The 12,504-nt window shown below is 39.9% G+C and overlaps 1 protein-coding gene across 6 annotated transcripts in view; it reads left to right on the top strand.

Moving 5' to 3' along the window:
* The window catches only part of LOC124555786 (inositol hexakisphosphate and diphosphoinositol-pentakisphosphate kinase), a 556,425-nt gene that overhangs the window by 425,886 nt on the left and 118,035 nt on the right, over positions 1-12,504 (top strand). For all 6 annotated transcript variants that reach the window (XM_047129842.1, XM_047129841.1, XM_047129845.1 and 3 more), the window contains one exon: positions 10,287-10,468. In XM_047129842.1, the coding sequence (XP_046985798.1) occupies positions 10,287-10,468 (182 nt within the window). The remainder of the gene's footprint in view (positions 1-10,286; positions 10,469-12,504) is intronic.

Below are 12,504 nucleotides of genomic sequence, written 5' to 3'. Positions count from 1 at the left end.
GTTGTATTGACTTCACTGCAGAAGTTTTGCTGGGAAGCCCTTACACAGCCCCCATTCAGTTCCAATCTCTCCCCTGTGATTTCCATATTTTGGAGTCCTCAATAAAGACATTTGTGGCTGTTGGTACACTTCAGATGAAGAGGTGCACACCTGGGTACAATCATCATTCAGTAGGCAAGTACAAACAGTTCTTCATGTACACATTGACCATATTGTCTCACATTGGGATTAATGTATATACAGTTATGGAAATTACCATTGAAATAATAAACAGTTTACTTTTTTCCCACCTGCTTTGTTTTTATTTGACTGCCCATTATATGAATGGCATTCAATAAGTAATGCAACACTTTTTTTTCGGCCAGTTTTGGTTGAAAAAATGCAGAATTTGTTGTGGGACATTGTAGAATATTCCTGCTTCATCCCCTATATTTGTGTGAAGCTCTGATATGTGTCAGTGCTGTACATAGCCTTCAAAATGGCGCTTGTAACAGAGGTGCGTTCCAAGCAGAGAGCTGTCTTTAAGTTTCTTCTGGCAGAAAATGGGAGCATCATAGATATTCGTAGGCACTTGCAAAAGGTCTGTTGAGACCTGGCAGTGAAGAAAAGCATGGGGAGTCACTGGACAAGGCATCTGTCATCTTTGCAACTAGGTCCTGCAAACCTGTCCAATTTCCCAGGTGCTGGCCGGCCACACGCAGCTGTGATGCCTGCAGTGTTGGAGTGCGAACACACCCATTCAAGGTACAAATGAAGTTCACCTTCTCCATAACAATGCAAGGCATCCCACGAGTCTGCACACCTGAGAGGAGTTTACAAAACTTCATTGGACTGCTCTATCTCACTTATCCTACATCTGAGATCTCGCATTTTCTAACTTTCGTCTGTTTGGCCCAATTAAAGATGCATTCAATGAGAAGCAGTACGTGGATCATGGGGAGGTTATTGATGCAGCAAGACATTGGCTCTGATGTTGGCCAGTAGAGTGGTTCCATGTGGGCTTACAAGCCTTCCTAGTAACGTGGTGTAAGACGGTCACATTGAATAGAGATTATATTGAAAAATAGATCTATGTAGCCAAAAGAATGGGGAATAATATGGTGTATTGGAATCATGAATGAAACCAACCTGCTTTCAGAAAAAATGTGGTGCATTGCTTATTGAATGCCCCTTGTGTTATTATTATTGTCATCATCATCATCATCATCATCAGTATTACTGTTGTTGTTGTCGTCATCATCGTTATCGTCATCATTGCCGTTGTTGTTGTTGTTGTTGTTGTTGCTGTTGCTGCTATGCATCAAATAGTGAACACTGCAAGGAATTTAGCCAGTCTCAGTGCTTTATAGATCTGATATGCTTCCCTATCTGGGCTGTCTTCCCCCATGAACCATAGACCTTGCTGTTGGCGGGGAGGTTTGCGTGCCTCAGTGATACAGATAGCCGTACCGTAGGTGCAACCACAACGGAGGGGTATTTGTTGAGAGGCCAGACAAACATACGGTTCCTGAAGAGGGGCAGCAGCCTTTTCAGTAGTTGCAGGAGCAACAGTCTGGGTGATTGACTGATCTGGCCTTGTAACACTAACCAAAACGGCCTTGCTGTGCTGGTACTGTGAACGGCTGAAAGCAAGGGGAAACTACGGCTGTAATTTTTCCCGAGGGCATGCAGCTCTACTGTATGGATAAATGATGATGGCGTCCTCTTGGGTAAAATATTCTGGAGGTAAAATAGTCCCCCATTGGGATCTCCAGGAGGGGACTACTCAGGAGGACGTCGTTATCAGGATACAGAAAACTGGCGTTCTACGGATCGGAGCGTGGAATGTCAGATCCCTTAATCGGGCAGATTGGTTAGAAAATTTAAAAAGGGAAATGGATAGGTTAAAGTTGGATATAGTAGGAATTAGTGAAGTTCGGTGGCAGGAGGAACAAGACTTTTGGTCAGGTGAATACAGGATTATAAATACAAAATCAAATAGGGGTAATGCAGGAGTAGGTTTAATAATGAATAAAGCAATAGGAATGTGGGTAAGCTACTACAAACAGCACAGCGAACGCATTGTTGTGGCCAAGATAGACACGAAGCCCACGCCTACGATGGTAGTACAAGTCTATATGCCAACTAGCTCTGCAGACGACGAAGAAATTGAAGAAATGTATGATGAAATAAAAGAAATTATTCAGATAGTGAAGGGAGACGAAAATTTAATAGTCATGGGTGACTGGAATTCGGTAGTAGGAAAAGGGAGAGAAAGAAACGTAGTAGGTGGGGGTAAGAAATGAAAGAGGAAGCCGCCTGGTGGAATTTTGCACAGAGCACAACTTAATCATAGCTAACACTTGGTTCAAGAATCATAAGACAAGGTTGTATACATGGAAGAAGCCTGGAGATACTAAAAGGTATCAGATAGATTATATAATGGTAAGACAGAGATTTAGGATCCAGGTTTTAAATTGTAAGACATTTCCAGGGGCAGATGTGAACTCTGACCACAATCTATTGGTTATGAACTGTAGATTAAAACTGAAGAAACTGCAAAAAGGTGGGAATTTAAGGAGATGGGACCTGGATAAACCGACTAAACCAGAGGTTGTACAGAGTTTGAGGGAGAGCACAAGGGAACAATTGACAAGAATGGGGGAGAGAAATACAGTAGAAGAAGAATGGGTAGCTTTGAGGGATGAAGTAGTGAAGGCAGCAGAGGATCAAGTAGGTAAAAAGACGAGGGCTAGTAGAAATCCTTAGGTGACAGAAGAAATATTGAATTTAATTGACGAAAGGAGAAAACATAAAAATGCAGTAAATGAAGCAGGCAAAAAGAAATACAAACGTCTCAAAAATGAGATCGACAGGAAGTGCAAAATGGCTAAGCAGGCATGGCTAGAGAACAAATGTAAGGATGTAGAGGCTTATCTCACTAGGGGTAAGACAGATACTGCTTACAGGAAAATTAAAGAGACCTTTGGAGAAAAGAGAACGACTTGTATGAATATGAAGAGCTCAGATGGGAACCCAGTTCTAAGCACAGAAGGGAAAGCAGAAAGGTGGAAGGAGTATATAGAGGGTCTATACAAGGGCGATGTACTTGAGGACAATATTATGGAAATGGAAGAGGATGTAGATGAAGATGAAATGGGAGATACGATACTGCGTGAACAGTTTGACAGAGCACTGAAAGACCTGAGTCGAAACAAGGCCCCGGGAGTAGACAACATTCCATTGGAACTACTGACGGCCTTGGGAGAGCCAGTCCTGACAAAACTCTACCATCTGGTGAGGAAAATGTATGAGACAGGCGAAATACCCTCAGACTTCAAGAAGAATATAATAATTCGAATCCCAAAGAAAGCAGGCGTTGACAGATGTGAAAATTACCGAACTGTCAGTTTAATAAGTCACAGCTGCAAAATACTAACGCGAATTATTTACAGATAATGGAAAAACTGCTAGAAGCCGACCTTGGGGAAGATCAGTTCGGATTCCGTAGAAATATGGGAACACATGAGGCAATACTGACCCTACAACTTATTTTAGAAGCTAGATTAAGAAAAGGCAAACCTACGTTTGTAGCATATGTAGACTTAGAGAAATCTTTTGACAATGTTGACTGGAATACTCTCTTTCAAATTCTGAAGGTGGCAGGGGTAAAATACTGGGAGCGAAAGGCTATTTACAATTTGTACAGAAACCAGATGGCAGTTATCAGAGTCGAGGGGTATGAAAGGGAAGCAGTGGTTGGGAAGGGAATGAGACAGGGCTGTAGCCTCTCCCCAATGTGTTCAATCTGAATATTGAGCAAGCAGTAAAGGAAACAAAAGAAAAATTCGGAGTAGGTATTAAAATCCATGGAGAAGAAATAAAAACTTTGAGGTTCGCCGATGACATTGTAATTCTGTCAGAGACAGCAAAGGACTTGGAAGAGCAGTTGAACGGAATGGACAGTGTGTTGAAAGGAGGATATAAGATGAACATCAGCAAAAGCAAAACGAGGGTAATGGAATGTAGTCGAATTAAGTCGGGTGATGCTGAGGGAATTAGATTAGAAAATGAGACACTTAAAGTAGTAAAGGAGTTTTGCTATTTGGGGAGCAAAATAACTGATGATGGTCAAAGTAGAGAGGGTGGAGAGCTGCATCAAACCAGTCTCAGGACTGAAGACCATAACAACAACAACATCTGGGCTGTGGAGTGTGTGATTAGTACAGCCAGTACATAAATGCATTAAGCTCTATCGAGCTTTGAGAAACAATTTTGGCTACAGTAGTGGAATTTTAACATCACATAGTTGAGAGCCGTGTTTTCTTGTCTGGTTTATGAGATTCTCAAAGTCAGTATGGTTTTAGGTGTGGAATGGCATTGTTGCAACATATTTCTTAGCATGCAACATGTGGGACAACTGCCACACCCAGTTTGTCAGGTACATACAGGTTTACTTATACAGGTTATATAGTTTTTTTAATTGCTCTTAAAGCTGAAATGGCTTGTGTGAAGAATGTGCAAAATAAATCTGTGTGTCAGGGTTCTAAGAACGGTTACATTTCAACAAAGATGACTTTTACATGTCTTAGAGATGGTTAGCAGTTATAAAGAATACTGTTAATCTAAATATGCAAATTTACTCCCTTTCTCATAGATGAAGCAAAGTACTTTGTGTGAGTTGTATTCAATAAGAAACAGCATATGGTGTGTATTAGGGAATTAGCTATTCATTCTGTTCCTAACTTGGCCGCATTAGGAGGCAGTAACTGTGATTTCTCTGTTTTAGCTTTTTTTACCAGCTGATCTCCACCCAAAGATGTGCTGAGTTTCCTTCCTTTCTTCAGTTCATTTGGCTTTCAGGACAGTTCATAAGATGAACATGCTTTAGATTTTATAGCTGTGTGTGAAGTCCCGGCCTCTATGTAAACTAGTTAGTGGACATTTTTTAGGTTGTTACATTTTGTCTGGTTCATTGTTTTCAGGTTTGTTAGCCATCCATCATTATTTTCTACCTTTACAAGTATATTTTGTTTAAGATGCTAGATTTTGTTGTTGTTGTTGTTGTTGTTGTTGTTGTTGTTGTTGTAGCAGCATACAATCTGCTGAACATTTGTGACAAGTTAAAACTATGTACTGGACTCTGACTCAAAGGGACAGGTAGTGGACCGCTAACTGTTGTTTGAGCAATACTTATGTACAGACTCAGTTTCAATTCTTAAGTTTTAAGTTACTGGAAATGTTCATTGGAGCATATATTGTGGGAGAACCACAAGAGAGTTTGAAACATGTATCAAGCTAAAATTTTGATGACATTATGTGGATATGCACTCAATGTAGAGATGTTCTTCCATTTTAGGAATGCTTATATTACCTATCTTGGACTATGCGATTATATCCTAGAAGTTAGTTTCATCATGTTGATGACATGCACTGAATCGTTTAGACTACCAAGTGAGATAAAGCATGAATAAGAAGTTCTCAATTTCCAGCAGTGTCAAGTGTCTAAAATTTCATGAGCTGTTGGTCAAGCACCCCTTTGCCATAGTCAAGTAGTATGATTGCCAGTGGACTGCTGGTGTGCCCTTATATATGCTAACTGCTGGCTGCGACATCATTGGTGTTCACAGCATCAACATATATAGGCATATCTTGACTCTGCATTCAGTGCATCTACCTTATCTTCACAGTCACTGGATCCCCACACATGTTGCGCTGGTCTGCAGGCCACTGTCTCTATTAAGGGTCTTGTTGGTGATTTTTATCTCAGTGGCTTCTTTAATTACACAGTCCCAGAAGCTATTAGTGCAAGGCATGATACAAGTTTTGTTGAATTTTATCTGATTATTGTTTTCTAAAGTAACCTCAATTTAAAGGAGTTTTTTTCAGAGTAGCACTGGTGATAGAAACTCTTGTGCTGCTTCCTGCATTGTTCTATGATGTGTACTGTTTGTCTGACATAAGGCTGGCCACACTTGCAAGGTATTCTGTTGACTCCAGGTGTTCAAAGACATGCTGCATCTTTAACTGGTCTCAGTAATTGTATTTTTATTGAAGGCATGAAGATCAATTTGATATTGTGTCTTTCCAGGAGTCAGCTTGTCTTGGCTGACACAGAGCTACAGAATGGCAAGAAAGCAGGTTTCTTTTCTGCACCTCGTCAGTGGTCTTATTGAGATTTTTGCTTGAAATCCCTTCATTTATTTTATGAACGTTGTAGCCACATTCCTGAATACCTTGCATAGATGGCTCAGCTCGTGGAGCAGGTTATCAGTATCTGGTATCATTGTTGCATGATGCATCAATATTTGTAACACAGTGTGGTTCTGTGTCAGGTGATGATGGCTTTTGGCGTGCAAGTACAGAATTGTGTGGCTAGGTTTTGTATAGACGCTGTGGCCAAAGCATCCATTTTGTTTGTGGCAGAAGCTTTTTGAAATAGAATGCACTGACAGTCAAACCACTTCACAATGGCAAAGGAGGGCTTGGCTGAACACTTGTGGAGTTTTAATGGCTTGATGTGGCTAGAAACTAGAGAAGTTTTTATTCAATATCACCACCATGAGACTCTGCGTTCTTCAGAGATATAGCATGGAGTCTCATGTAGGAGTAGTGAAGTTGTAAAACCTATTCCAACCTATCAGGTTTAGGTATTCCATGGGGTCCTCAAATCACTTCATGCAATTTGCAGGATGATCTACTTTGACAGCCCGTGGCAAAGTTCCTTCCCTGTTCTCATCCAACTGAGCAAATGCTCCAGGTCAAAGACCTAAACATTGGTGAGATGTTAAATTCTGTTTATGTGACCTGTGTCATCCTGTTTTTGATATTTTTTTTCTGCTCCCCAGTTCCAATCTTCTGTAATGAGACCCAAGAAGAGTTTTGGGATTTAACACTGGGAGATAATATGGGGATGCAGAACTGTAGGTTTCTACATTTCCTACCCTTAGAGTCCTAAATGTATTCCCTCATAAAGATTCCAACTACTACCTCCAGGTTGAGTTGTTCCTTCCAGAACCAGTTTGAGTAGTGCTTAATTGATGTATTAGCTAATGTTCCATTGCCCCTTCCCTTCTTGAGCTGTAATTTACTACAGACTTCATCTGTATGTCAAGTATGTTTACACCTTTGGAAAACACAGTATGTATGGATTTCAGATATATGTAGAAAGTGTAATACATCACTGTGCACTATGGTCAAAAGCCTCTGAGACACAAATGCACACTTACGCATATGTATATGTACATACATATAAGTGAGAGCTGGCTCTCAAGGACATTCTCCAAAAGCTTAAACATTTATTGTCTTTCCTATGTGCATGTCTGCTGCTCAGAAAATTTTGTGAATTACAATCTCCAATATTCATAATTTCTCCTACCCCTCAATTTCATACCTTCTGTCCAGTTAATTCATTACATATTTGTGTTATACTATTCATGATTTTTCTCTTCCTCATTGGTTTTAACTCAAGTTCAGTGCCATGCTCCAGAGGTGTAAATCCAGAAACATCTTCAGTTTTGTGCCGATGTATGATACCCTAGGGGCATTTCCAAGAATATTGCTTATGTGACCTGTGTCATCATGTTTTTGATATTTTATCTGCTTCAACCATCTTGTGTAATCTTGCTTTCCAAACAGAATACCTGTTTAGCTACTGTGTCTTCCCTAATTCTGGTGCTTAGTAGGTAATTATCTTATTTCTACCATACAGTTACTTTCATCTTTGTTTGTTCTTAATCTGAATTCTGTGTTTAGTAGCCTGATCACTCCTTTCATCAGTTTGAAATTGCCCCTACTTGCAATAACTGTGTAGTTTGTGAACCTCCACACTGTTATCTGTTGCTCTTTGACTTTTACTCCAGTCCTCATGTTTTCTTTCAATACAATCTTCTGTGACACAAAAGGTGAACAGTAGTTACAGTATCAATAAGCTGCAGCTGTGCTTTGCCCTCTTTCTTAACACAACTCACTGTATTTTTGTATTTATTCCTCCTAGGATTTAGGCTTTACACAGGTTCACTAATTCCATGAAGATATCTTGGTTTTTCTTTATTTTTCCATTTATAATTGTTTCCCTGGTATCATTTTACCTTTCTCAAATTGAAAATGACCTTCATTTCAGTTCTGTATATTACTCCATCTGGCAGCTTACTGGCTGAGGGGCAGGGCTGATTGTTCAAAAGTTCTCACATTTATCCACTTTTGTTCTCTTCATTTGTGTGATACATTTTCTGAATTTTTTATAAATTCTATAGAATAGATTTTTGGACATCGGTTCATAAAATTTGCTAGTTACTATGGTTTCAACTGATTGCAGAAACTCTAAAAGCATCTTGTCAAATCTGGCTTCAATTATTGAATAATGTAATGCTCTATGGAACTGTAATTACCTTACTGGCTTGCACGTTTATTGTGCATGAATCTTCCCATTCCTTGATGAGACGATGTGTCCATTTTCCTTCCATCTACCTGCATATCCCCCAAATTCAGTGAGGCTTTCCTTCATCACACAGTGGATTAACATTTTGTTTATTATATATTTATATAACCTGATCTGATTAGAACTATCAAGCCCTCTCTTACATCAGAACTGAGTTTCACACACACAATACTGTTTTGCATCATTGTTACCTAAGAAATAACAGTTTCAGTATGACAAAATGGTATTCAAATGTTTTTGGGTGTCAATTGTCACAATGTGAGTATGTAATATTGACTGTGAACTAATACAGTTAATACTGGCAGTACTTGTGCTGCTGCTGCTGCTGCTCTCACTAACAGATGATGATGATGATGATGATGATGATGATGATGATGATGATGATGATGATAGTGGCAGATATAAAATGTATTTATAGGTTTACGAAATAGATGCTTTTTGATATTGTGAGTTCTGGGGAAAGGAAATTTAAGGAGACTGCACCAGCTAAGAATACTCGGAAATGAGAAAGGTATGGTTGGAAAGAAGAATGTACAAGGGTAACAAGGGCATACAAAGACAATGGTAATCGTTATTGTTGCTACAATAGAAATGTTATTAACTCCCTTCTGAAGCAGGAGACATTATTTAGTTCTCTAATATAGTGTGGGAGGTTATTCCAGAATCAGGTTCCTGCTCACAAGAAGGACTTCGAGAAAGTGGCTAAATGGTGGAGTGGGGCAGCAAGGGTATTACTCTTACAGGAATGGGTGTTTACATGTTTTTCATGTAAAATTGCCCGTTTACCTCACTGTACCCAAATGGCAGGTTTATCTGGTATATCTGACATTGAATGTATTTCGTAAATGAGACTCTTGTGCACTTTGATTTTGCTTCTTGGTATTTATTAGACTTAATTTCAGATAGAAATATATTACTTCCATCAAATTTCATCCTTTTAATTCTTCTTTACTTCTTTCACATCATCACTAATCTGGTGTATCTCACAAGGTGTTAAGGATACCCATTATAAAAAACTGTATCTTCTCCCTCAGCTTTTGTTACCAGTCATGTCTTTTGCTGTCTCAGTTACTTCCTTCTGTTATCTAGCACTGTCGTGCTAGTTAAATGCCCGCATACTTTTAGCTTTCCCAGGGGTCACTGCTATTTATCTAGGTTAAGATTATGATCCATGTCCATACAAAGTATCTGGTTATGTTTTAAGTGTAATGCTTGATTTCTTAATTTTAACTTACTACTATATTGTCCTTCTGTTTGTGTGTGTGTGTGTGTGTGTGTGTGTGTGTGTGTGTGTGTGTGTGTGTGTGTGAGAGAGAGAGAGAGAGAGAGAGAGAGAGAGAGAGAGACACTTAGCTTTTCTATACCTACTTACCTTGCTCTTGATAGTATCAGAGTGAAGAGTTAAAGTTTCTGCAGAAAATCTGTTTTTTCATCTCCTGTTACATATTTTATTAATTTATGATTTCCCTCATGTATCAACTTTTGCAATAATCAGTTTGTGGCCTAGGTGTGCAAATGTGTACACTAGTAGTTGGTATTAGCTCTGTTTCATTTGAGAGAGTAGTAATTAACTCACTGCACAGCTCATAGTAACCTACTCTGTTAAATGCTTTTTTGTTAATAACTGTGCCGATGTTTGTTATACAATTTTCTCATGCACTTGTTATTGCACTGTTGTTACCTGAATAAGAACTTGCATATGCATCCACAAACTATCCATTGAGGTTATTTCCATTGTGTCTTCAGTCAGTTGAAGATGATTCATTATGATGAATTTTCACTGTGTAAAGTAATAATAATAATAATAATTAAGTGATGGTTACTGTTGACTGCAGTTATGTATTTTCAAAATTCATAAATGATGCAGGTCACCATTGGCAAAAGGAATCAGCAGTACTGAGGCTTCAGAGTTGGCATTACGTCTGGCATGTGAAGTTTATGGCCAACAGAGCAACAGGAGCTCATCATATGGGGGTGATGAACCACCGAGTCCTGATGGTGAATTCCGCTCAAAGAGCTATGAAAATAGGAGGAGAGAGAGAAGTGCAGGTAGTATTTCATATACACCAGGTTTTGTGGTTTGTGTGTGTGTGTGTGTGTGTGTGTGTGTGTGTGTGTGTGTGTGTGTGTATACATGTACATGTACATGAGTGCCTTGGTTATCTCTCAGAACATTCCTCTCATAAATATTATTAGCAACACTGTTTTTCATAGACATAACATGCATGTATTTCTGTAAGTTGTGCACAGATATCCTCCTGTCAGTTCAGAGAATTTACTTAAACATTGCATATGCATGATGCATGATATACTGAGAACTATGGATGAAGGCCGACAGGCAGATTCCATATTTCTAGGTTTCCAGAAAGCATTTGACATGTTCTTTTTACATTGCTGCCCTGGCTGACACTCTGCATGCCACAGCATGCAAACGAAAGGTGCAAACTGTTTACCATTACTCTGAACTGCAGAAATAGGAGCAGAATCAAAATCACCCGCTCTTCCATTGTACAAGTCCTGACGTTCCACTAATTCCGAAATCTGTTGCAAGCTAGAATCAGGATAATGAAATCATCTTGGTTTTCCATTGGGTTAGCTGCGACATTTCGATGAGTGTCATTCTCATCATCTTCTGGCAAAGTTTCTAACATTTCAGTTGGACCATGTCATGAAATCCTGACACAGCATTGTATTGCCACCGAGTTCATTCCACAGGAACAAGAAACATAGCACAACCACTAAACAGTGCTGAAAGGAAGTATGAATGAAAGTCACCAGAAAGAACAGCCTCTGCAAAGCACAAGAAACACAGTCAGTTGCAGAGCTAATGGTCTGTAACACACATGCACACTGATAAAGAAGCTGGCGAGCACAGCAAATGGATGCAATTCTGCAAGAAATACACAATAAATATCATCAACAATTGTTTGTATGGTGAGAGTAGAAATGAGTAGCAACCAAATGTAGTTTTTGCCCTTGTCGCCAGATGTGTGGTCGTTCAGCTGACGGATGCTGAGGATTCAGTGGGTTCTGTGACAGAAAATCAAAAGAATGAGATCCACACAGTGTTCGATTAACTACCTCTACTTGAATAAAAGCAAGTGCAGATCAATATCCAATGTGAGTCCTCGAGACAGGCCAAGTCAGATATCTGTAATAGTTGCAGAGGCTGAATAATAGTTCTTAGACTTGACTGACAGAGCCGTGAGACTAGACTGGGTGAGGACTGGTCAGTGCGGGGTCCTTCACACTGGCCGTGCAGGCTGAGGAGGATGTGTCTCTTGGAGCTGGAGCTGGTTGCAGAGGAGGTCTCTTGGAGCTGGAGCTGGCCGCAGAGAATGTCTCTTGGAGCTGGCCACAGATTGACAGTGCAGTCACATGGATCACTATCAACTTCTAGACGTGGGCTGGTGTGGTGTGGTACCAATAGCACACAATACCACACATACGAGGTCTCTTCAAAACATTCCAGAACATTTGTAATTTCACACCAACGGTGTGTTGGAATGAAATGCAGTTGCCGTCCCCGCACACACCTGTGTCTAATGTGTAACTGCCAGAAGTTTCATTGTTGTGTATCTCTTAGTTATTGTTCAGTGCTGTATTGAGTAAAACGTGCTTGCACAGTTTGTGAATTTTTGCGATGGCAGAGTTACAGGAACAGTGCATCTGCAGTAAGTTTTGCGTGAAACTTGAGAAAACCTTTACAGAAACACACCAAATGATCCAGGAAACCTACGGCGATGAGTGCTTAAGCCATACTCGGTGTTGCAAATGGTTCACACGGTTTAAAAATGGCCAGGCAGAAGTTAAAGATGACCCTCATTCACGACGCCCTTTGACTTCTACCAGGGATCCTTGTGTCAGGAACATCAATGAAATTGTGTGTACCAATCCAAGATTGACTGTCTGAGAGATTACAGAAGTATCTAACATTTCAGTTGGATCATGTCATGAAATCCTGACACAGCATCTTGGAATGCATTGTATTGCCACCAAGTTCATTCCACAGCTCACGAGTCAAGACCAGAAAGACCTTCACCTTGCAGTCTGTGAAGACCTTTTATATCGCACAAATGAGCAGG

The sequence above is a fragment of the Schistocerca americana genome, chromosome X (genome assembly GCF_021461395.2).
Source record: "Schistocerca americana isolate TAMUIC-IGC-003095 chromosome X, iqSchAmer2.1, whole genome shotgun sequence".
Lineage (NCBI taxonomy): Eukaryota > Metazoa > Arthropoda > Insecta > Orthoptera > Acrididae > Schistocerca > Schistocerca americana.
This window is presented reverse-complemented; position numbering and strand designations above follow the sequence as displayed.